Here is a 27,687-nt window from a genome sequence, read left to right on the forward strand (position 1 = left end):
CATTCTAGGAGGCCAAAGGTATAATTAAAGTAAGAGATTTTTCCAAAGTATGCCAGGCACTATCACTGTCACATTTTCAAATAGTAACTAGACCTGCACTACCCTAAAACCCAACCGGGTCATATAAACAATCCTTGATCACATCCTTGAGGTTCTGGTATTTTTATTTATCCAAGATTCATTATAGAATTCTTCTGGGTACATTAGGAGGAAAGGGATTTAACACATGTAATTAAGTGATTACAAGATCATCGGACAGTCTAAAGGAGCATGTTTCAGGCTAGGCTTCCAGGAAAGACTCCTTAGAATATGGTGGAACTGACCTTCCAGAAGCGTTACTACCTCAGCCTCAACCAGGACAAAGGATACTACACTGGAGCTATTGATATCAAGAGCACACCATGTAGTTATGATTCTAGAGATAAAGAAGACATCTCCATCACTGCCTTTCAGTTGACATAAAACTGGTAGCCAGTCACTGAAGTTCTGTTTGGATAAAAAGTCAGGTCTTCATGGTCTTGCTTGACAGCAGAAATAGCCAAAATGGCAGGAAGATGGCTGCTATTTCATTTATGCCTTCCAAATCTCAAATGAGTGTATCTAATTGAAGGCATCTAGTTCACTTCTGCAAACTTAAAAGCTAGGATGTCCAGGAGACGCTGTTTTTGGTTTTCCAGTCACTAATAAGAGGCGGAATGCTTGGTGTGAACTGATCATATTTACTATAGTAAAGGGAAATGGAGAAATAAGTAGTGACCCCTGTTTTTTTAACTGATCAACAGGGGAATGCATTTATATTTTACTGAGCTAGACTAAGAGAGGAAAAGATCTGGGAAGGAATCCAAGAGTTCCTTCATCTGCCTTGTATGGAATATCAAAGAAGACTTGAGTGGGTCAAAAGTAGAGCTTGGGGGAAATTATAGCATGCATGAAGAGGAATTACCCACTTCTTTAACCTCCATCTTGTTTCCATAGCTGAATCTTGAAAAGAGAATGCGCTGACATCTTCCCCATCTGGAAGTCTGTTCAGTCTTCCCCATCTGGAAGTCCGTTTCCAGGTGAGCAGGAAAGAACCCCAAGAGAAGACAGCATGGTGGGACGACCAGGTGAAGGAGAGGTGAGAACATGGGCTTGAGGTCACAGGGAGGTACGGAAGACAGATCCTGCCTTTCTACAGACCCCATATTTGGGACATGAAAGGCAGATGAAATTGGAGGCTGCAAATTTGTGAAATACTGCTGTAACAAGAGCGAAAGAGACACATATATCAGAGGAATGTGTCAAAACCATCAGCGAAAGTTAAGTTTGAAGATGCCTCCAAATCCCACAGAAGATAACCCAAGCCAAGGGGAGATGTTCGATTGTCCTCTAGCAGCCAGAGTTTGTTGGCTATCTACATTGAGTCAATGAATACAATGCTAGATCAGTTGTGATAAACAATAGAAAAGGCATAGTGTGTGGACACCAATGGCAGGAGGTTGTCCATCTTGTGACCAGTAACAAAACAGACGCCAATCTGACAAGATCGGTTATACCAGGAAATGTTCTTTCACTCTCATTCTCTGCATCTCTCTTTTTCTTCCTGTCTCTCCATTCCTTCCCTCTCTCCTCTCTTCACTTTCTCCTGGTACCAACACCACATGATAAGCACAGGAAGGAGAGAGTTAGCGGGGAGAGTAGTCCCACAGCTCCCCAACACTACAACCTCAGGTTTATCTGCCCTGTGTGGAGGAGGAGGGTGCTGAGTAGAATATGAGATTGTGATTCTGAAACAGGTACAACTAAATCTTCACAGACAAAACTTACCAAAAGTGACTGAACAATTCTGGAATTAGAATGAGCTGTCAGTAAGGGAGCCTCTCCCAAGGAGAATGGGGCTCTGACTAAGCATAGTTGGCAGCAGGTACCAAAACATAAAATTATGTCATGTTTATACCTCAAAGAGCTGAAACACCTCAATCAAGCCAGTTAGACAAACAGTATCATTTACATGCTATTTTTAAACTCAGGCTTTCCCGAGGCTTAGTCTATCTCTAAAAGAACCCTTATTAGGAACCCCTAACAATGAAAATGATGGCCTTTTGTACCAAGCAGTTAATCCAGCAGCCTCTATTACATGGATTATTTTATTAGATTTCCTGAGAGAATATTTATTTTCATAGCTTTGGAGAGAATGGACAAAAGCTGCTCTGAATACTAAACATGTAGAGAAGGAGAAAATGCAAAACAAGTTGAGGAAGACAATCGAGTCTTTTAAGTATATGAAGTAAATGAAAAGAAATATGCTTATTTAGGAACAAGGAAAAGTAATGCATTTTTGTTTATTTTATCTGTATGTTTGCACTTTGAAGTATATAAAAACTGCCAGCAAAGCTGAAACACTGTTTTTACTGTTTTAATTTTTTACTATCTGTTTCCTTTTTATTATTTTTATTCTCATAACATGTATAAAAGACGAGTTTTTCCATTTTAATCATTTTTATAGTATTCAGCTCAGTGGTATTAATCACATTCATAACTTTTGCTCCCATCCATTACCACAGCTTTTCCATCACCTAAAACAAAAAATCTGTACCCATTAACATTAACCATCCAGCAGCCCCTCTCTCTGCACTCTGATAACCTCTAATCTACTGTCTATCTATATAAATTGGCTTATTGGAGATATTTCTTATACATGGAATCATATATTTGTGCCTTATTTCACTCAACATGATGTCTTCAAGGTTCATCCAGGTTGTCACACGTATCAGAATGTCATTCCTTTGCACAGCCAAATACTATTCCATGGTATGTGTATACCACCTTTTGTTTATCCACTCATCTGCTGATGGACACTTGGGTTGTTCCCACCAATTGGCCACTGGGAATAATGCCGCTATGAACATTGTTGTATGTTTGTATTTAATTCAGCAATTATAAAGAGTCAGAAATAGCCTTTCCTTATTTTACTACCCCAGCACTGTTGCCCCTTTCTAGGCATTGAAATGTTTACAAAACTTGCTTAGCTGTATGGGATTTTTAAGAGTATTGTGATCAAATACCAAAAGAGAGAAATTATTTTTATTTTTAAAATCACACTAGCCAGCAGTATACAAAAGCATCTACTTTTTGTTTTTTGGGGGCAACAAAAATATTCTCTATGATTCTTTTACAAGCGAAAATGTATACATGTTATAAGGGCTCTCTGCCCTGTTGTAAGAAGACAATATATAAAAGACTGCATTTATAAAATATATTAATTGGAGATGATTAACCACATACCAAATAACTTACCAGCAGCTCCTTTAAATATGGAACTAATTCTGTATGATCAATTTTACATAAGTTTGGCTTATATAGAGATTTGTTTCAAGTACTATTACATAGAAGGGAATAAGTTTACAAACAAACCTTTATCCATCTTCCTTAATATTTTCCCATCAAATTATATAGCTGATGTCTTTATAATATTATCAGTATTTAGGATTATAGTCATAGCTTTCAAAGTTTAGATGATAAAGATATGTACATTTTTATTTCAGGGTAGAAAAAAATTTAAGAAATATTCTTCCAAATTCACAGTAAAATATTTGATCAAAATAACAATGGGATAGTTCACATCATTTAGTGATGCAATTTAATAATTAATATTTATTCTACTTTAATCTTGATATCTAATAACACACAAACCAGACAGTCAATAAATGTCTTTTTTTTTTTGAGTGCATGGTCTGGGAATCGAACACGGGTCTCCCATGTATAAGGGGAGCATTCTACCATTGAACCACTTGTGCACCCAATAAATGTCTTTATTTATTTTTTTTCTAACCGGGAATCAAACCTGGGTCTCCGGCATGAAAGGCTCTTGCCTTCCTGCTGAGCCACCATGGCCCGCCCAATAAATGTCTTTTTAATTAAACAAAAACCATACTGTACTCAGAGGTACTGATTTTTATAAAATTGCCTCCTTAGCTTTAATTTTTAGTATTCTTCCACAGTATATTGTATATTTATTTTTCAGGTTTTTCCTGCCTTCATTTTCACTTATTGGACTCTAGATCTATTTCTCTGTCACCTCATCTTTTGTTGCTGGTGTTGTTCCTACAGAGAACGGTGTTGTCTTGTTGACTGGCAGGTGACACATCTCCACGGCAGTGTATTTCAGCGGTGGAGCAGCACTTACGGGGCAGACGTGATAGATGGAGCAGCAAGCACTGAGTACAGCATCGTTCTACCTGAATTTCTGGCAAGAACCAGTAATACCAAAGGTCACTAAACAACTCAGTTTAATTTGTACCTCACGGAGTCATCAGGGAAAATACTTGTTTTGCTTTTGCTATATCTTGCACCTTGCTGTTCTAAATTGAGAGCCAATATGAGCATGCATGTGGGATAGTTTTTGAAAACAAAAACCATGTCACTTCAACCCACATAATCACATTTTTGAGAGATTTTTACTTACTTGTGTGACGCTTTTCATTATATCTCTCCATGTTTTATCCACAGCTGTAAATCGTCGGCCTTCCTCAGGCATCTGAGACATAATGTCTGGAGAACTGAAAATGGGCTCCAAATACAGCCACGTGGCTTGGACCTTGAGCCATTCGTCCAGGATCTCTTGAAGCAGCAGGAGCTTGCCCTCCCAGTCTCTGAGCAGCAAAACACAATGACTCTTAACCACAGAGAACCAAGCAATGTTTCTGAGGACAAAACTCAAAATCACGACTAGACTATCAATCTTCTACGTAGTGTTGGAACTTTCATTCCCTTCATCTAGCTTCCTTCAAGGATAAATCACTAGCCTTGTTCTACAAAACATGTTTTAAAATAATGACATCAACATCTCCGCTGATACCGATACACACGTTAAGATAGATATAGCTATCTACAAACGGGCTGGTTTCTGACATATAACAATGAACCTTTCTGAGATCCAATTCCATGGCTCGAGGTTACAAACTGAGAAACGAGATCCTGGCATCGGCAGCAGCGTTCTCAGCGAAGGGCACCCTGAACTTCTCAGGAAAGGGTATTTATAGTCAAGGCTCGTTTCATAAAACGAAATTTAAGTTCATCAAAGTCGGGCCCATAAAGACTTTATTTCCAGAATAAAATGTTTCAGTTCCTAAGATGAAACTGACATTTAAAGAAAAATCTGCACACTCCTAAATGTATCAGTGTGTTGTGAGTAAGATGCATATTTGAGTTTACAATGGGTCCATTTCTAAATATGGGAACATAAAAAAAGACTCCATTTCTTTAAGAATAGATATTATGACTATACCATAAACTAACAATTTTACCAGAAGCCAGGTGCAGTTCTAAGGTGTATGCATTTACTCCATCTTCACAACAGCCCTACAAGGGTAGGTCAATTACAAAATCTATTTATAGATGGGGAGACTAAGGTTCAGAGAGTAAGTACCAGGCTCAGGGTCACCCAGCTAATAAACGATAAACCATGATGTGACCCAGTCAGCTGTAACCACTAAGCGATAAGATATAACATAGTCATAAAGAAGAATGATTGAATAATGGCAAAAGAACTTAGAGATGGGATGGATTTATGCCTATATTAATATATTACTCATCATTTATAAATGGCAATGTGTAATTTTAGACACTTAAAAACAATGAATATAAATAGGAGTTTTAAAAGTCACCAGGCATTTCTCAAAATACTTTCCTTTCTATGCTTATCAATAAATCAGTTTATCCTATCTGCACACAAGAAGACACAAATGTCCCTGCTTTTCCTGGTGCTCTCCTCTCTTTCTCCACCTAATCCTCAGATGAAAAGTTCCCAACAGCTTATGACAGTGTGCATAGTTCCTAAAATGGAGTTTAGATATTGCACTTTCGGAGTAGTTCAGAAATTATTCTTCTGAGCACACTGGAGCAAGCAGGGCAGGGGGTAGAACAGCCAAATACAGCGACTGGGCTAACCCTGAGCGGAGCACACTCAGGTTTATGATAATATATCAGTAACCAGAAGGGGATATTATAAAGCAATTAGCTTTCTCTTACCATGCAAATTCACACTGAAAATTGTGGTCTTATTTGGATTTGTTGGGTTTTGAAGTAAGATACGAACTTAGTACAAATTACAAACAAAATGACAGGGTAAAGCTTTAACTTAATCATCTGTGTCAGATGCCTAAAGGCCCAGCCTAGAATTATAATTTCATTATTTTGCACTTATCTAGCCATCTTTCCTATCTAGGAATGAAAATTACAATAGACTTTCAGGGATCATTTACTACAAACTAATTAGTACATTTGGAAAAGGGCACTCTCACCTTCCCTTCATAATTTGTACATTCAGGTGTCCACAGGTACAAAATTATTTTTGAGAGTCAAATATAAAAGATCAAGGACAATAGAAGTGGGTATCTGGATACTGCATTTGATATGATTATGAAAATTAAACCATTAAGAAAGTACTCTTTCAAAAGCAGTGGAGGTTGCCATTTCTAACAATGAACTATTTAAAATATTAAGTACATTGTGCTGAACCAATTTTCAAAAAGAACTGCCTCATTAAATAGATGTCGTTTAAATATCACGTTACCTCATTTGTTTTTCGTAAGGCTTAATGAAAGGAGATCCTCGCATAGTTTGTGTTTTAATAATATGGTCATCCAACAGCATCTGAATTTCATCAACTGATGACAAAATAAATGTCCCAGTTTCTCTATAAGAAAGAATGACAAATTCCATTGCATCCCATTCAGTCATCATCTTCTCCATGGCCTTTTCAAGAGAATATTCTTTGCTAGCTGCGTCACTAATGCCTTCAAATCTGTCTAAATATGGCTCCAGATTCATTTCTAAGAAGGAGAAGACAGTGGAGTCCTCGGATGGCTGCAGGGGGTAACCAACGATGCTGGACATAGTCTCCCAGTGCCGGGGGCGCAGGCCGGGGTTACAAATCACGTGGATGAGAGGAAGGTGCTGCTTGAAGTCTTCCACCTTTGTTCTCACTTTTTTTGTTATTGCCAATGCATTTGGAGAATCATGGAATGTTTTCTCCAGCTTATACAGTCCTCTCCAGTAATTTCCAATGTCTGCTTCTACTTGGTCTGGATTCACCTTCTGATATGGTCCTTCAGTCCATCCTCTATATTTGGTGCTAAACTCAACAGCAGTTTCATAGAGACGCAGGTAAGGGTTCAACCCATCTTGGATTTTTTTACGTTGCGGATATATGGATGGTAGCCAACCAAATGCCTCCTCTTCAGCATTGAACTGCTCAATCTGGAAGGAGTGGTATTAAATACATTCATTATTCTGAAAGTGGGAATGATAGACAAACATTTTTTAAACATATATTTCAAAATGTGACCCCTCCAAAAACACTCACTATGGCCTAAAGTTAAATTTAAATTGGGTCATAATCTTGGGAAATGGAGCAGTAATCTCTTTTTTCTATTTCTTTTTTTTCCAGCATGGCAAGCAAGAACTGTGCCACTGAGCCACCATCGCACCACTCTATCTATTTCTTTTTCATTTCAGTTTCCAGAGAGCAAAGACTGTTTTATGTTAGTTAAAATAGTTATATAAATTTACATATGTAAAGAAGTCTTTGTCCAAATATGTTAAGGATATACCTTCATACACTGACTAACAAAAAAATGCAGCACTGTGTTAGATACTGCAGGAAACAGAAAAAAAGTATTTTTCTACTGACCAAGTGTTATTCAGTCCAACTGAGGAAGCAAGATACATGCATGCAAAGTTAAATAACAATTGTTCAATAATAACCTAAGGTAATACAAGAGATCTTTCAAAGCCGTTATCTGTTTAATATGAAATGAATACTATACACAAAAAAATGCTGTCATCAGAGGAGGGTAATCACACTGAAATAGCCATAGATGCTTCTGCAGAGATGATACAATCTGAGCTGGGTCTCCAGGATGAGTAAGATAAGTGGAGGCAAAGAAAGCATTAACCTCCTCTTAATTTAGTGGTAAAACATGTAAGAATGTTGGTGGCTGAGAGGAGAAATCTATAGAATTGGAAAGTGTGAGCTAAATATATAAATTATGCACATTACATAAAATTTCAGAGGCCTCAGTTGAAAAAAAATACAGAATTGCATTTCTCTTTTTTTGAATGCATGCTTATTATAAACTATTTCATTACCTGAACTTATAAGATATTAAAATCTTTCAATGTAAGAAAAATGGTAGAGCATTATAATAGGGTTTATTTCTGTATTTTCTCTTTTTATTAAAAAATGCAATTAAAAATTTCAAACATTTTATATAGCAAAGAGTGTAGCTTTTTTTCTTCAATTTCTCTGAAATATCAGTATTGGGAACAAAGTGGCTTGGTGGGAAAAGATAATGTGCCTAATTTAAAAATATGGTAGGCTGGGTCTATAAAGATGGAAAAACTGTTAGGATTTAAGGGATGATTATGATTACTAAATCATTATACAGATGCTCCTTTTCTTCTTTCTGGTATATTAGAGTAGAGAGAGGGAAATACATGAAATCTCCAAACTATAATCCAGCTGCCTTGATCTCTGATAATGATTGTACGGCTTTTATCTTGTGCCCTTGTGATTAGAAAACCTTGTGACTGACCTCACTTATATTCATTTTGTCTGGTTTTCTGACTTTGGAGTCTTGTGATCACTAAAGACAGCCCCTGATGTTTATTCATGAAGGGCTGACCTAAGGCTACGAACTAACCCACACCAATTCCAAAGTTATCTAACCAAAATGGCCCGCCTGACATGTGCCATAACTTAGACCTTAACCTATAAGTACCTACACCTCATTATAATACTGAAAATCATGCCCATCATCATATCAAGGCCGCTATTTTCTTACATATGTCTGTGACTAAGCATGTCATCAATCTGCTCTTGCTCAACAATTAGATCACCTCTATTACATCATCTGGAGCCGCTGTGCTCATTATTCTAAAACCTGCCCATTTTTTAATGCTATAAAACTATCAGAATGATTGCAGTTCAGGGAGACAGATTTTTGGATTAATAGGCCATCTGCTCTCCTGCTTTCTACCTAGCAATACATTCTTTCTCTCTTTGAAACTCCACTGTCTCAGGAATTGGTTGCTGAGAGCATTGGGCAGAGAACTCACCACTTTTGCCCAGTAACAAAACTATTTAACAGTAATCAAATGCCATAATTCTCTCACTTCTGCTTGAAAATATGGATTCCCAACTATCACTATTTAAATGATTTGAAACAATTATTTTAAATGATGTAAGATAAAAATGAAGTCTGCCCGAGAGATAATTCTATCTTTAAAATAAAAGACGAAGACAATGAAATGCTATAATTATCAATAGAAAACAGAAATGCTACATCTCCTTGAAGCATGTCCCTAAAAACTATTTGTGTCATTTGTATTATTTTCTAGTTAAATGTAGTTACCCCATTTTATCTGAATTTATTTGCTAAAGGTACATACCCAATACAAATTCAATCTTTTTTTATTTGAACTAATTCAACCACTTAAGAATTTGCAAATTATACCTTTTCTGCTGCTAAATCCAGCTTTCCATTCAGTGTTTGAGCCTTTTTCAGGTATCGCTGTACATCTTGAAGATCCCCAAATGTGTAAAATTCTTCAGCCTGCTTGGCATAACTCTCTAATTCTTCCACAAATCGTTCACATCGTAACTAATAAAAATAATATTAGTTGTTACTATTTTAAAAAGTTAAAATACCTAGTTATCAAGAGAAAATTTAAATACCTACAAAAGTTATCAGAATTAATACTATGTTTACCAATGGCAAAATATAAAGAAAGAGAAAATCTGGAAGATTATCTAAATATGCAGGACTTTTAAGGGTCAGGATGAAAAATTAACGGAGTAAATAAAACATGATGAATTCATTCATCTTTAATTTACAAATTAGATAAGGTTTAACCTTGTATTATTTATGTAAGAAGTTCTAACTAATAGAAATGAAAAAGAATGTGCTAAACTATGGTATTTTTTTCAGTAAGCTAAATAATTTATGCTAGCAAATTATGATTATTAATTTCATGAGGTCAATTTGGCTCAGTTATAGTGTCTAATTGTTTGCTCAAGCACTGCCTTACTTGAGGGTATTTTGATTTAATTTTTTTTTGTATGGGCAGGCACCAGGAATCGAACCCAGGTCTCTGGCATGGCAAATGGGAACTCTGCCACTGAGCCACCGTGGCCCGCCCACTTGAGAGTATTTTGTAGATGGAAATTTACATCTATAATCAGTTGACTGCATCTCTAATCACTTGACAGCAATGTGAGTAATCTCCTCATCCAATCAGCTGGTGGTCTTCATACCAGAATTTCTGCCTCAATTTCAGCATTGGCTCTTTCTGGAATTTCCAGCCAGCCATCTTCCCCTTGTAAATTCAGACCAAGGATTCAATATCACCTTTATCAGCTTCTAGTTTGCAACCTGCCCTACAGAGTTCAGACTTACCAGCCCCTTCAGTCATATGAGCCAATTCCTTATAATAAATCTCATTATATATATATATATATAATATATAATATAAGATATATAATATATATCTCTCTGTTTCTCTGGAGAACTCTGACTAACTTAGGTTAATAAGTTAAATAACCTTTACAGGCTTTGCCCTCTTTTCTCTAGTTTCCTGGCAAATTTACTGCACTGGCCCCAGTGAGAGAAGGACTGTGGGAGTAAAGATTCATCAGCATTATGTGTAGTCTGTGGAATAGCATACTTTACTACAATGTATAGTTCGTTCTCGACTACCTAGTACTTTTCTAAGGCTCTATTATATTGTAACTTGTGTGTCTAATATTTACTATTCATGATGTTTTCCAGGGTTTTTTAAAAAAGTTTAATGGCCTAAATATAAAATGGAAATATCGATTACAGTATGAGATGGGGTTTTTTCCTTAGTCTATGAATTATTCTCCAAACAATTTATTCTGCTAATTATATTTGTTGTAGTATAGCAGAAGGACAGCTAGCTTGTGTTAAAGGATATCTCCACTGGCTGACCTGGAACAAGTCTCTTAACCTCTAGAAACCTTAGTTTCTTCGTTTGTAAAATGAGACTGAAAATACTAAATAATTTATTCAGACAGTAACTATGGAGTGCTCGTGATACTCCTATGCTAGCCAGTGGGGATATAGATGGAGAAAAAGTAAAATGAAACAGTCTTGTCCTCTGAGGTGTTAATCCTCTAATGGGGAGGTCTAGACATGAAAATAACAACAAAGGAATAAGCCAATTAGTCCAGTGGAGAGATGTGAAAGGTGCATGGGGGCAGAGGAGAAGTAGCCCTGTGGTCTGACTGAGAAGTCCTCCCAGAAAATAAACTAAGTATGCCAGGTAGATAGGCATGGGGAAGGGGGAGCAGGGTGTGTTCTAGAGTGCATGGAGAGAATGTGCAGGAGATGAGAGGTGTAGGAGATTACGGTGTGCTAAGAGACATGGAAGTTCTCAGAGTTACTGACAGGTCAAGAGCAAGGAGTAGGAAGATGAGGCTGGCCAAGTAGTTAGGGTCAAATTACAAAGCATCTTGTATGTAAAACAAACAAACAAAAAACGTTAGCCTCTCCAGAGCAGCAGCTGGTTCCATCTCCCTACCCCTTACTATTGACAGCCCCTTCCAACATGAAAAAGTTAGAATGGGCATAGCCCAAATACCCCTAAAGAATGGGGGAAAGATCAAAGGTGATAGTAGGATTATACAGAGAAGATTGGGTTTAACAAACTAATATGAATGCCAAATCATTATATCGATATTTCTTTTAATCTTCAGTATCTTAGAGCAGCTAGAAGTAAAAACCTAAAATTGTAGAATTGCAATCCATAAAAAACTCTGAAATCTGTTCTACAACTAATTGTTGCCCTAGGCTTTGAAATTGATTGTTTTTTTGTATATATGTTATTTTTCACAAAAAAGAAAAAAGTGATGATAAAAATATATATATATATTCCTTCTAGCCTCCAATGTTCTGGAGCAGCTAAAAGGAAAAGTCTGAGATGATGGTATGGTAGCCCATGACAAACTCTGGGATCTGTCCGTAACTACTTGTTGAAGAGTGTTTTGGAAAGCTTTTTCCTTTCTTTGCTTTGAATATATGTTATATTACATAATAAAAAAAAAGTTAAAAAAAATTTTACCAAACCAAATAAAAACATAAATTAAAAAAAAAATGGTTAGAATCATTGAATAGAACAATGAGTGGGCACAGCACTTAGGAGAGTTTGAATGACTGTGAGATGGGAAGGCACATTTCAACAAAGGAGCCTTGACATTCAAATAATAAAAATAGACAAATCAAGTTATAAATTGTATAAAATGGATACTATTTTCTATTAAATAGTATTTATGGGCAACATATTCTAGTGTTTTTCCACGTTATTTTGAAATATCAAGAAATGACCCAACTCGATCAATATAGTGCTCATTCACTTCAATATGTGTTTTACCTTTTGCTAGGATTTCTAGTAGGAGAAAGCTAAAATAGATGACCTTCAAAATAGAACAGTTGATAATGCTTTATAAAAAGTTAACAAAAAATAGTTCCTGGAAACTAAAATAGTTAAAAGAATCTATGGCACCAACCTTAAGACCCTCTTGATATTGTTCTGTTTTATCTTTAATTATTTTCCTGTGTTCTTCAAAAATTTCTCCCATTCTTCCATACCACTGGAAAACATTATTATTTAGTCTAATGTCTGCTGGAGAAAAGTTGGCACATTCAATGAGGAAGGCAAGGCAGTTTTTGGATTCCACTAATCTCTGTTCCAGTTCATTCATATCTGTTGCCTCCACTTTCTGAATGTAAGCCTGAGGGAAAACAAAAATTACAGACGGCATTGTAGCAAATGGTTCCTGTAAAAAAAGACTGTGGAAATACATTGAATAAATATGCACAGATTTGTTAGAAGTGCAGGCCTTTGGTTCAAAATAACTGTGGAACAATTTACTTCTCATCTTTCCCAAGCACCTCTACTAAAGGGACAGAAAAGAAATAAAAATAACAAATAACACATAAAAGAAGTGGAAAATCACAGAAGAATGCTATGGGGTTCCAGAAGATAGGAAGCAGAGGGCATTTGAGTGGTATTATTTATTCTTTCAGAACAGCGTCACTGGGCACCTACTATGTGCCAGAGACCATTCCAGGCGCTGGCGATCCAGCGTGACAGAAACCAGACATGGCCTTTGCCCCCATGGAGATTACAGTCTAGTTGGAGAGACAGGTATTTGTCAAGAAGATACCATAACAAATGTAAAGTCTCAAGTCTGCAACAGAGATGAGGTCTGCAAAGGAGAAGTCACTGCTAGAGTGTATAACAGGTGAGAGGTCACCTGAAGCAGTGAGAGGGAGGTGCGGAGTAGGGAGCCACAAGGCTGACCTCACAGGGCCTTGACCACCTAGCCAACAGGACAGGACGATGAAAAGAAAAAAACAACAGTACACGTTGAGAAGTTTGTCACACAATTATCTTTTTTACACACAGAGTAACCCCCTCAAAAAAAAAATTTTACAACCAAGTTGTGGAGATTTCAGGGAGTAAGAGAGTCCAAAATGAACACATATCAACTAAATATTTAAAAGCAATTGTTTCTCTATACCTCAGCAGTATCCAGTTTGAGAAACTATAGTAGAAAAAAATTTATCAATCTTAACAGTTACATAAACTGAAAAATAGCTATGGGCAAATTTAACAAGAAACATGTTAGATCTCTATGAGGAAAGCTATAAAACTTTATTGAAGGGGCATTTTTAAAGTCCTGAATAAATATATAAATGTGTTTCTAGATATTCAGATATAATATGGTCAAGATGTAAATATTCCTCAAATTAGTCTATAAACTCCATGCAATTTCCATCAAAATTGCACTGGCATTTTTAAAAACTGAATTTGTTATAATTCTGAAATTCTCTGAAACAGTAAATACCCAAGAATAGTAAAGAAAATCTGGAAAAGAAAAACAATGGAGACTAACCCCAACAAATATCAAAACATACTGAACAGGTAACAGTTCTTATCTGGCCCAGGAATAGGGGATAAAGCAGAATAAAAAGAGTTCAGAAATAAATCCAGGTGTATACGGAAATTTAGTGTTGACAGAGGTACATTTAAATTGGGGATGAAATTACAGATTATTAAATAATCAGGTTGGGGTAATAAACTATCAATTTTGGAAAAAAGTAAGAGCCCTAGTTACCCAGTAGGAGAAATATACAGAAAGTATACTATCAATGAACAAAGCAGTTTGCAGCAGAGTATGCAATAATGATTCAGTTTCTGCAAAAACAAATCTGTGCGTGGGAGTGCGTGGGCATGAGGAGGCGCATAGTATGTGTGTGTCACACAAGTTTATATACATATATACACATCTCTCCCAAAGCTCTTGTTATACATATTAATTTATCTGTATTATTTTAATAATGTAAATTCCAAGGGAAAACTGTTATCACAATGAAAAATGAGAAAACTGGCAATGACTACAAGCACCTATGTTTACCTCCCCTGTCCTCATCCCACTTCTCTCTCCACGAGGTAACATTCCTACATTTAAAAAAAAATTATTTCTCTACTGCTGTTTGCTATTTCCATATCTGGCTCTCTATTCATCTCTCTTTCTCTAGTGTTTTACATCTTTTTATATATATAGGAAAAAAAGTTTGAAAAGAAAAGAATTCATGCAAAATTATAAAGAATAGTTAACTCTAAGAAATGCAATTATGGAAAAGGAAAGGAGGAATTTTTATTTTTTACTTTATATAATTCCATATATTGTTTAAATTTTTACTTCTATAATTAAAAACAAACACAATTGCCTAATTATCTTTCACTGATTTATCATTCTAATTAGACTAAACGTCTTTATGTTGCAAATACAAAGAAATAGGATGCAAGCCATGGCGATTTCACAAGTAACAAAACGTCTAAATGAACAAATATTTTTGTAATTTAGTTAAATAATTAGCTTTTTTTTTTCTGACATGGGCAGGCACCAGGAATCGAACCCAGGTCTCTGGCATGGCAGGTGAGAGCTCTGCTTGCTGAGCCACCGTCGCACCGCCCATAATTAGCTTTCTATGTGGTCAAATAACTGATTTTTATTTCCCCCACTGATACTAAATGCCTGGCTGGTAATAAATGCCTGGAATTTAATAAATTGATCATCTATTTTTCCCCCTGTGGGAATAAACCTTTTTTTAAGATACAAAAATATTTTAAATATCAGGTGATGAATCCCTATTTACTTCTCCCAGTATCCAGACTAGCCTGCAGGAGTTTGAGAGTCAAGGAGAGCAAAATCAAATTGCTGGAAAGATAACTGCACTCAGTCAACCCAACTGACAGCCAGCTGACCCCCAAATGTGTAAGTGATCCAAAGAAGACCAAAGAGCTGTCTAGGAGGGCCTAACCAAAATGGCTAAACTGCAGACTAATAAACTAAATATTTAAAAAACATTATTGTTTTAGGCCCTGTCTCAACTTTTGGAGTGATTTGCTATTCAGCATTATTGTGGCAATAAATACATGGTATACATATGCTTATAAAGAGTTTATAAACCATACCTTCATTTCCATTAGTTCTGTGGTATTTGGAGGAGTGCTAAGAGCTTTTTCAGCTATCTTCTCAAATTCATCACATAATCTAAAACATCAGACAAAACCAATCTTATATATTTATAATTCAATTCATTCTTAAATATAATCCTGTATTTAAATGCCCTGTTACATGAAAAATAAAGATTACAACTTACCTACATGACATCTAATCTAACGAATTAAAAACAAATTTGCATTCATTTATTTATTCATTCATTACATATTTAATGATTATCTATCACATTCCAAACTACATATTTCCTACTAATCTAAGCTGACGTGAACATAAATAATGAACCAACTGTGGTGCCAGAAGTAATAGTGGGAGCTAAGAAAGTCAAGGTATGTCCCGTGGAAAATTATTCAAGAGACTGATTGGAAGGAGAGAGAGAAAGGAAATAGCATGGTAATCATGTTGGGTTGAAGTGGGCTGGAAGATTTAAGAGGAGTTTGAACATGTTTTTAAACTTCAGAGGCAGAATCAACAGAGGAGAAGTTTAAAATAAGGGATCCAGAAGGACGAACGGTAGAGCCCGGTCTAGAGGGACTGGAGGCAGCAGGGCTGATGTTACAGACAGAGCGAAGGGCGCTGAATGGTATGATGGTGAGACTGACTCCCTGCCCTCTAAGAATGTGGGGGGAGACAGAGATGAAAGGATTCAGGGAGAGGCCAGTTGAATGGTATAGGGACAGAAATTTAGGGGTAATTCTTATCTAATGGTTCCTGTAATAGTCCTGATATATCCTCTCTAAATCCAGTTAGTCTGGTGAGAGGGAAGTGCCATAATTAGGAGAAAAAGGGGGAAAAAATAGAACCAGCATGAGCTCAGAGGGCAATTAAAAGGGGAGGAAAGCAGCAAGGTAATTAACATAAATATTTCACTCAGCATGGAAAGCTATCAGTAAAAGAAATTTTCACTGTTCTTCCAGAACTATTATAGGAAATATGATTTAGCTGAAAATATGATCCTGATTCCTAGATAAGCTACCCAAGCCCAAGTTCTTTTTTCAGTGGCACCCTCCCTTTTTATCTTCAGCCTTACCTGCTTCCCCTACTTCACAGTATCTGTGGAAACTAACACAAACTGCTCCTGGTTCTTCTAATACACCATGCCATTTTCATACCTCACTCCCTTCTACATATTTTCTCACCTGGAATTCTTTCACCCACTTTGTTCACCTGACAAACTCCTGCTTATCCTTCAAAATGAAATGTACACATCACTTCCTTTTGGCAGCCTTCCCTGATTTCCCTCATCACCCCTAACCTCCACCCTGAAACGGAATTAATCACCTTTTTCTCTGCTCTATCTCTGTGACTTGTACCTACTACTCAGTACAGTAGTCAGTGTACCATATTATAATTTACTGGTGTCTATATCTAGTTCCCCTGTATACTGTAAACTCCTTCAGCAGTTTTATTCATATTTAGAGCCCAAGTGCCTGGTCTTACGCCTAACACATAGTAAGTAAATGAAGTTCTCCCTTCAGGCTTCTTAGCAGCCTAAAAAAAAAAATTTATTTTTAATGATCTAATTTTTTCTTCTGCTGATACAGCAGCCATCAGAAAATATTTCGATTATTTTTTTTTCATGTAACTGTTACCAGAAAAGGGGTTTCTAAAACAACACTAGCAGCACTTGTTGGAGCATAAGTTATACTTTGTCTTAAATAAATAGGTATTCTGCTTTACACAGTAGTATTCTGTGAGTTTAGCTAACATGGGTCAGTGGATCAGTTTTCTCAAAATTTAGTTAACAAATGAGTTTTTAAGTGAGATAGTAAGTTACCATGACCTGAAGACAAACTATAGTAAGATGCGATACCAAATGTGAGGGCCCTTAAAGATCATGTTATTACTGAGTAAATTCACCTTAGAAAACCCCAGGGAAGATGGTAGAGTAGGGAGCTCTAGGACTCAGTCCTTCCACCAAAACTACTATTAAATAAGCAGGAACCATCTGAAACAACTATCTGAAACTCCAGAGGCCAGAAGAACACTGTACAGCATCCAGGGAAGAACAGAAGGAAGAGGCTGATAAATGACAGTAAAGAACTACAAATTGCTCTCTTCATATGATGGGACCAGCACCCATCCCCCACTCTTCGGGCAGGTTTCCATGAGGTCCAGTCCCCGGGTAGCTGCTGGTGACAGCAATGGATATAAATATCCTCTTCCCAAGAACAGGGGTGTGCATGGCTGATCACTGAGCACAGTCTTTGATTAGCAAAATTGGATGGCTGGATCTCGGTGGAGGCTGTGACGATTTAAACATGTAGGGCTTTCTCAGGGATGTGGGGGGAAGTTAGCAGAAGGCTGCATTAGCTGGACAGCCGCTGAAGAAGTTTTTGGTGCCATTCCTGATCTCTCCACAAGGCACTATGGAGATAGTCTATCCCCACTTCGCTGGTCTGTGGCCCTGTTTTGGCTGGAAAAGACTGAATTGGGAAAGTCCTCCCCAAAGTGACCCTCCAGGCAAAAGCAGTGTGTGACAACGAAATGAGTGTAAAAACATTAGAGGTGGACAGTATGAGACAAAGGCCTTCTGGATTCAGACACCTAGGAGAGGGAGGTTTGTCCCCTGGGAAATGGAAGGGATAATAAAACTCCTGCAAACAGGGGAATTCTAAAACAACTAACAAGCAAAAGCACCAGACCCAGAAAGAGAGGGAAAACCCTGCATACTACATTCGCCTTGGGCAGTCCTTCCTGATAGGAGGACTAAGCCCAAGAAAATCTATTACCACCAAGTGGTTACAAAACCAGGAAACAGACAACCTAGGGAGTAAATTTCAGAGTTAACATTTTAAAATATTAAAATGTACAGTGTGCAATAAGTGTACAAGACAAATGAAACAGAAATGATGGCCCATCTAAAGAAGAGGACAAAAATACAGAAAATACCAAGAAGAAGATGAAAATATGAGCATAACAAACACAGCCTTGAAAAATATGATCTTAAAAATGCTTAACAGGGCAGTGCAGTGGTGGCTCAGTGGCAGAATTCTTGCCTGCCATGCCAGAGAGCCAGGTTCAATTCCTGGTGCCTGCCCATGTAAAAAAAAAAAAAAAAAAAAAAAAAAAAAGCGCTTAAGAAAATAAAGGTACATAAAGAGAAAGAACTATAGGATATCCAGAAAACAATGAATGAAACAATATGAGAGTCTAATTCAAGAGACAGAAATTTAAAAAGGAATGAAACAGAACTACTGGAGTTGAAGCATACAATCACTGAAATGAAAAATGCCCAGGCAGGTTTCAAGAGAAGAATGAGCTGGCAGAAGGAAGAATCAGTGAACTGGAAGACAAGACACTTGAAATGAATCAGGCTGAGAAAAAAGAAATAATAAAAGTAAAAATAGCTTAAGACAGCTATGGCACACAATCAAACACACAAACATATGCTTAACAGAGTCCCAGAAGGAAAAGAAAGAGAGAAAGGGGCAGATGGAAAAGTCAAAGAAATAATGACAGAGAACTTCCTAAACTTAACAAAAGATACGAACGTGTACATCCAACAAATCTCAGAGAACAACAAATAGGATAAACATGGAGAAAAATACATCTCATCATATATTAATTACATTATCAAATACAAAAGGCAAGGAGAGAGCTCTGAAAGCTGTAAGAGAAAGTATCATATACAAGCGAGTCCTAATTAGATTGAGTGCCAGTTTTTCATCAGAAACCATGGAGGCAAGAAGGCAGTAGGTTGAAATACTTAAAGTGCTGAAGAAAAATGACTGCCAGCCAAGAATTTTATATCCAGTGAGACTCTCTTTCAAAAAGGAGGAAGAGATTAAGACATTCTCGGATAAGCAAAACCTGAGGGAGTACATCACCACTAGACCAGCCCTACAAGTAAAGGTAAAGGTAGCTCTACAGAGTGAAATGAAAGGACACTAGATACTGGTTCAAAGCAGCATAAATAAATAAAGAACTGTGGAGAAAGAGGCACACTTATCCACTGCTGGTGGGAATGTAAAATGGTACAACCATTGTGGAAAGCAGTTTGGCAGTTCCTCAGGAAGCTAAGTATAGAATTGCTATTGATCCAGCAATTCCATTGCTAGGTATCTATTTGGAGGACATGAGGCAAGGACACAAATGGACATTTGCCACACCTATGTTTATAGCAGCATTATTTACAATTGACAAGAGATGGAAACAGCCCAAATGTTCATCAATGGATGAGTGGCTAAATAAGCTGTGATATACCCATATGATGGAATATTACACAGCTGTAAAACAGAATAAAGTCATGAAGCTTGTAACAACATCTTGAAGACATTATGCTGAGTGAAATTAACCAGAAACAAAAGGACAAAAACTGTATGGTCTCAGTGATATAAATTAACATTAATGAGTGACCTTGAAGAATTTCAGTTAAGAACACATTTAAGAGATAGAAATAGGGTAGAGATTGTAATTAGAGCTGAAGGGATACAGATTGTGCAACAGGACTGATAATAAAAATTCAGAAATTCACAATACTACCTGATTGTAGCACAATAATGTAAATACACCGAATGAAGCTGATATGAGAATGACAGAGGGAGAAGGGCTGGGGACACGTATGAAACCAGAAGGAAAGATAGATAAAGACTGAGAAGGTATAATTTAGGAATGCCTATAGTATACAATGATGGCGATTAAATGTACAAATTTAAAAATGTTTTTGCATGAGGAAGAACAAAGTAACGTCAGTATTGCAGGGTGTTGAAAACAGAAGTCATCCATATTTAAAACTTCAACTTCTGTATGAGACTAAAGGGGGAAATATTTGGTGCAAAATTTATATTTTGACTAGTGCATTTCCTAATTTAATTTGTATGATCAGTTTAATTGAACACCCTAAGTACATGGAACCTTGAATAGGGCATGAAATTTTGTTGGTTTGTTCAGGTTAGTGTGATGCCCCGATAAATTCCACAGTGATTTGAACAGTGAATAAATAAATATTTGCAAAGCCCCCTTGGGGGAATGGAAAGAAAGGGGAAATATTCAATTTCCCCATTTGGAGAATTTCTGACATTCTCGTAAGCAGTGGGGATAACCAAATCAATAACCAAGCCCTCAATCTTGGGATTTGCCCCTATGAAACTTATCTCTGCAAAGGATAGTCTAAGCTTACTTAAAATTAGGCCTGCAAGTCATCCCCAGAGAACCTTTTTTGTTGCTCAGATGTGGCTTCTCCTTCTCTAAGCCGACACAGCAAGTGAACTCACTACCCCCCCACCTCTATGTGGGACATGACTCCCAGGGGTGTAAAGCTCCCTGGCAACATGGGACAGAAATCCTGGGATGAGTTGGTACTCAGCATCAAGGGATTGAGAAAACCTCGACCAAAAGGGGGAAGAGAGAAATGAGACAAAATAAAGTGTCAGTGGCTGAGAGACTTTAAACAGAGTTGAGAGGTTATCCTGGAGGTTACTCTTACCCATTATATAGACTTCCCCTTTTTTAGTTTATGGTGTATTAGAGTGGCTAGAGGGAAGTACCTGAAACTATAGAGCTGTGTTCCAGTAGCCTTGTTTCTTGAAGATGATTGTACAATGATATAGCTTTTACAATGTGACTGTATGATTGTGTCTGATGCTCCTTTTATCTAGGGTCTGGACAGATGAGTAAAAAATATGGATAAAAATAAATAATAGGGGGAACAAAGGTTAAAATAAGTTGAGTAGATTGAAATACTAGTGATCAGTGAGAGGGAAGGGTAAGGGGTATGGCACGTATGAGTTTTATCCTTTTCTCTTTTTTATTTCTTTTGCTGGAGAGATGCAAATGTTAAAAAAAAAATGATCATGGTGATTAATGCACAGCCATGTGATGATCTTGTGAGTCATTGATTGCACACCATGTAAGGAAAGCTTACATGTCAAGAAGAATGTTTGTATGTTTGTGTGTTAAGGTTTACAATAAAAATATTAAAAAAAGAGAAAGATTTATGGTAAATAACATTTGGGTAATTACAAATCAAGTATTATTGTATTGTTTGCTATGTAACTCCATTTCTTTTTCCTACAGGTGCTAAAATGCAAATACATGAAAAATAATAATAAATCCAGGTTTCGGGACATACAATGTACAAAAATATAAGCAGTACAAGCACCAAAAATGGTGGGCGGTACAGGGGTATAGGAAAAGTATATGTGCATGCTATTGAAATTAAGCTGGTTTCAAATCAAATATGATTGTTATATATTTAGGATGTTAAATTTTACCCCATCATAACCACAAATGAAAAGTACATCCTGAGAGAAGTGAGAAGGCATTCAATATGGAACAACACAAGAAAGCAAATAAATATGAAAATAGGCTTTAGCAGAAATGATGGACAAAAACGTATTAGACTTACAAAGGCTAAATAGCAAAATGGTAGAAAAATACCTGTATTATCAGTAGTAACTTTAAATATAAATGGATTAAATTCTCCAGTCAAAAGGGGAAGAGATTGGCAGAACAGATTAAAAAGCATGACCCAACTAAATGCTGTCTGCAAGAGACTAACCTTCAAGGCAAAGATACAAGTCGGTTGCTGGTGAAAAGATGGGAAAAAATATATCATGCAAGTAGTAACCAAAAGATAGCTGGGATGGCTATATTAATATCAGATAGACTAGACTTTAATAATAAAAAAACAGTTACAAGGACAAAGATGGTCATTACATACTGATAAACAGGAAGATGTAACAATCATAAATAAACATGCACCCAACAGCAAAGCCCCAAAATATATGAAGTAAATACTGACAGATATGAAAGGAGGAACTGACAGTTCTACATTAATAGTAGGAGACTATAACACCCCCTTCTTAATAATGATAGAACATCTAGTCAGAATATCAATAAGTAAGTACAGGATTTGAACGGTACACTAAACCCACTAGCCCTAACAGACATATATAAAATCAATTCTGACTTCAATATGCCCAGGAGTTCAGTTCTCAGCTTATTCCTTTCCTCTTACATTTTGCTATAAGCTGCAAGGAGAAGCCAGGCCACACTTTCGATATTTAGTTTGGAAATCTCCTAAGCTAAATATCTAACCTTATCACTTTAAAATTCTGCACGCCATTTGAAACCAGGACTCAATTTTGCCACAGTCTCTAACATATTAAAGTAAGGGTTGCCTTTCTTCCCATTGGCAATAACATAGTCATCATTTCTGTATAAAGCCTAATTGGAAGTATGTTAAGACTCTATATTTCTACCAACAGTCTCTTTAAAGCAACCTAGGACTTTTCTATCAAGCACCTCACAATTCTTCCATTATCTACCCTTTACCCATTTATAAAGCCATTCCCATATTTTTGGTGTTTGCAATAGCAACATCCCACTCTTTTGGTACCAAAATCTGTTTTAGTTCGCTAATGCTAATGAAATGCAATACAACAGAAATGGGTTGGATTTTAACAACGGAAATTTATTAGTTTATAAGCTTACAGTTCTGAGGCCATGAATATGTACTAATCTAGGCAACATCAAGATACCTTTTTCCTGAAGACAAACTGCTGGTGATTCAGGACTGCTCTGTGACATGGCAAGTCACAGGGAGGTATCTGCCTGTCTCTCCCTTGTCTCCCAAGTTTCACTGCTTTTAGATTCTGGCTTCAAGGCTCTCTCAGCTTCTGTGGCCTTCTTTCTCAGCTTCTGTTCTGTTCCTCTGAATTTCATTCTCTTATTAGAAAGGACTCCAGTAAGAGGATTAAGACCCACTGGGCTTGCCTCTACTGAAATAACAAATCAAAAGATCCTACCCACAATAAGCTTACATCCACAGGAATAGATCAGCTTTAAGGACATAATCTTCTGGGGGTACATAACAGCTTCAAATTACTACAAATGACAAAGAAAAAAAAGGAGATGCAAATAAATAAAAGAAGAAATGAAAGAGTGGACATTACTATTGATGATACAGAAATAAGAAAGATCATGAGAGAATACTATGAACAACTATATGCCAATAAATTGGACAGCCCAGATGAACTGGATAAATTACTAGAAAGACATGAACAACTTACACTGACTCTAGAAGAAATAGAAGACCTCAACAGACCAATTACAAACTAACAGAAAATCAGTCATCAAAAACCTACCAATGAAGAGAAGCCTAGGAAAAGATGGCTTCGCAGGTGAGTTCTACCAATCATTCCAAGAAGAATTAATATCAATCCTGCTCAAACATTTCCAAAATACTGAAGAGGAGGGAGCACTATCTAGCATATTCTATAAGGCCAACAATACCCTAATACCAAAGCCATATAAGGATACTAGAAGAAAATACAATTATGGACCAATTTATCTAATGACCATAGATGCTAAAATCCTCAACAAATACTTGCAAATCAAATCCAACAGTACATTAAAAGAATCATGCACCATGATTAAGTGGGTTTCATCCCAGGTATGCAAGGGTGGTTCAGCATAAGAAAATTACTTAATGTAATATACCATATTAACAAAGGGAAAAAACACATGATCATCTTTAATCATGCGGAAAGGTATTTGACCAGCAACGTTTCTTGATAAAAATGCATCAGAAAATAGGAATAGAAGGAAAATTCCTCAACATGATAAAAGTTATATATGAAAAACATACAGCTAACATCATACACAACAGTAAAAGACCGAAAGCTTTCCCTCTAAGATCTGAAACAAGACAAGAATACCTGCTGTCACTGCTGCTATTTAACATTGTGCTGGAAGTTCTAGACAGAGTAATTAAGCAAGAAAAAGAAATAAAAGGCATCTGAATTGGCAAGAAAGGAGTAAAACTTTCCCCATTTGCACATGATATGATCTGATAGTCAGAAAATCCTGAAAAATCCACAACAAAGCTTCTAGAGCTAATAAATGAATTCAACAAAGTGGCAAGGTACAAGATCAACACCTAAAAAAAATCAATAGGTTTTGATTTTTATGCTGCTATATACCAGCAATGAACAATCAGAAAAAGAAATCAATAAAAAAAATTCTGTTCCCAACAGCAACTAGAAGAATCAAAAAGGACTTGTGTTCTAGTTTGCTAGCTGCCGGAATGCAACACACCAGAGACGGATTGGCTTTTAATAAAAGGGGATTTATTTTGTTGGTTCTTCAGAGGAAAGGCAGCTAACTTTCCACTGAGGTTCTTTCTTACGTGGAAGGCACAAGATGGTCTCTGTTGGTCTTCTCTCCAGGCCCCTGGGTTCCAACAGCTTTCCCCGGGGTTACTTCTTTCTGCATCTCCAAATGCCTGGGCTGAGCTACTAGTGCTGAGATGAGGAATGCCGAGCTGCTTAGGCTGTGCTACATTGTGTTCTCTCATTTAAGCACCAGCCAATTAAGTCAAACGTCACTCATTGCAGCAGACACGCCTCCTAGCCGACTGCAGATGTTAATTGGCAACAGATGAGGTTCACGTACCATTGGCTTATGTCCGCAGCAACAAGACTAGGTATGCTCACCTGGCCAAGTTGACAACTGAATCTAACTAACACAACTTGTACACAGAAAACTACAAAACACTGCTAAAAGAAATTAAAGAAGACCTAAATAAATGGAACAACATACTGTGCTCATGGATTGAGTATCATTAATATGTCAATACTATTCAAAGCAATTTATAGATTCAATGTAATCCCAATCAATATTCCAACAGTCTTTTTTTCAGAAATGGCAAAGCCAACCACCAAATTTATATGGAGGGTAAAGGGTAAGGAGGTCTGAACAGCTAAAGCCATCTTAAAAAGAAGAATGAAGTTGGGGGACTTACACTCCTGATCTTAATCAACACACCATTGTACTAGAAAAAGGACAGACATATAGACAAGTGGAATAGAATTAAGAGCTCAGAAATAAACATTCACATTTAAGGCCAATTGATTTTGGACCAGATTATGAAGACTACACAATTGGGAAAGAATGGTCTCTTCAACAAGTGTGCTGAGATGTTGGATCTCCATTTACAAAAAATATAGGAGGAACTCTCCCTCACACCGCACACAAAAATCAACTCAAAGTGGATCAAAGTCCTTAATATAACATCTTGAACTATCAATATCCTAGGAGAAAACATAGGGAAACATCTTCAGGACCTCGTGTTAGGTAATAGCTTCTTATACTTTATACCCAAAGCACAAGCAACAAAAGAAAAAAATAGATAAATGAGACCTCATCAAAATAAAAAAGTTTTGTTCCTCAAAGGATTTTATCATGAAAGTAAAAAGACATTGGGAGAAAATATTTAGAAACCACATATCCGATAAAGGATTAATATCCAGTACATATAAAGAAATCCTTCAACTTAACAAAAGGACAAAAAATCCAATTTAAAAATGGGCAAAGACTTGGACAGACTTCTCTTCAAAGGTGATATACATGAAAATGTGTTAAACATCATGAACTATCAGAAAAATGCAAATCAAAACCACAATAAGGGTGGGCCACGGTGGCTCAACAGGCAGAGTTCTCACCTGCCATGCCAGAGACCCGGGTTCGATTTCCGGTGCCTGTCCATGCAAAAACAAAACAAAACAAAACAAACAAAAAACACAATGAGCAACCATTTCACATCCATTGGAATGGCTGCTATTAAAAAACAAACAGAAAATAACAAGTGTTGGAGAGGATATGGAGAAATAGGAACACTCATTAATCACCGGTGGCAATGTGTAATGGTGCACCTGCTGTGGGAGACAGTCTGGCAGTTACTCAGAAAGCTCAAGTATAGAATTACCATACAACCTGGCCGTCCCACTTTTAGGTATATACACAAAAGAATTGAAAGCAGGGGCTTGAACAGACATCTGTACAGTGTTCATAGCAGCATTATTCACAATTGCCTAAAGATGGAAGCTACCTAAATACTTGTCAACTGATGAACAGATAAATAAAATGTGGTATAAATATACGATGGAATATTATTCAACAATAAAGAGGAATGAAGTCCATATATATGCGACAAATGGATAAACCTTGAAGACATCATGGTGAATGAAATAAGCCAAATGAGAAAAAGACAAATATTGTATGATCTCACTGATTTGAAACAATTAGAATAAGCAAACCCATAGAGTCAGAATCTAGAGTATAGGTTACTGAGGGGTGGGGTGGGGTCAGGGAGTGGGAAGTTAAGGCTTAAAATATACAGGGTTCCAATCTGGAATGTTGAAAATGTTTTGGTAATGGATGGTAGTGATGGTAGCACAATTTTATAAATGCAATTAATAGCACTGAAATATATAATTGAATATGACTAAAAGGGGAAGTGTTAGACTATACATATGGCAACAGAGTAAAAATTTAAAACAAATCCTTGGAACTACATTATACATTATACAGTGAACTCTAAGTTAAACCATAGACTTTAATGAACAAAACAATTATAAAAATGTGCTCTCATCAATTGTAACAAACATTCCACGCCAATGCAAGGTGTTGGCGGTGGGATGGTATATGGTAATCCTGTATTTTATGCATGATTGTCCTGTAAACCACAACTTCTCTAATAAAGGAAAAACTCTTATGGTCACAAAATTCCTTGTGGAACTTAAATTGGGATGGAACTGATGTAGCGCAACTTGCGGAGATTTGGCATCTTTGCAATGTTCAATTCTCTCATCTAGAAACATGTTATGTAGACTTCCTTAACAGTAGAGAAAATTCTTTAAAAATGTTGACAAGTCATGTAACTCCACTTTCAGCTGATGGCACTCTATGGCTGGTACCCTTTTATCATCTTGAGATATCCCTACAATGCCATCCTGGTGATTCTTGGCTCTGTATTTCCTCTTAATCTTATTTAATCTTTTGATTTGGGGGAGGACATTCTCCAGTAGCTTTCTGAGAAAAAGTATGCACAGGAGATAAAGTTTTTTCATACAATTTATGCACTAACATGTTTTTATTCTATCCTCATATTTAATTGATATTTTAACAGAGCCTAGATTTCTAGTTCAGAAATGTTTTCCTTCAGAATTCTGAAAGCATTTTTCTCAACTGTTCAGATGGCCAAAACCTTTCTAATTTCTTACCAATTCCATATGCCTTTCCCCATCTCTGGAACCTATAAGATTTTCTTCTTGCCTCCAGTGTTCTGAAATTTCACAATGCTGTCTTTT

The 27,687-nt window shown here is 36.7% G+C and overlaps 1 protein-coding gene across 1 annotated transcript in view; it reads right to left on the bottom strand.

The window, feature by feature from the left end:
- DNAH7 (dynein axonemal heavy chain 7) overlaps nucleotides 1–27,687 on the bottom strand; it is a 339,933-nt gene that overhangs the window by 251,563 nt on the left and 60,683 nt on the right. Inside the window, exons 15-19 of the mRNA XM_077154513.1 lie at nucleotides 15,547–15,625; nucleotides 12,569–12,793; nucleotides 9,498–9,644; nucleotides 6,554–7,239; nucleotides 4,445–4,631 (exon numbers count right to left, since the gene is read on the bottom strand). Coding sequence (XP_077010628.1) covers nucleotides 4,445–4,631; nucleotides 6,554–7,239; nucleotides 9,498–9,644; nucleotides 12,569–12,793; nucleotides 15,547–15,625 — 1,324 coding nt within the window. The remainder of the gene's footprint in view (nucleotides 1–4,444; nucleotides 4,632–6,553; nucleotides 7,240–9,497; nucleotides 9,645–12,568; nucleotides 12,794–15,546; nucleotides 15,626–27,687) is intronic.

Source organism: Tamandua tetradactyla, chromosome 3 (genome assembly GCF_023851605.1).
Source record: "Tamandua tetradactyla isolate mTamTet1 chromosome 3, mTamTet1.pri, whole genome shotgun sequence".
Lineage (NCBI taxonomy): Eukaryota > Metazoa > Chordata > Mammalia > Pilosa > Myrmecophagidae > Tamandua > Tamandua tetradactyla.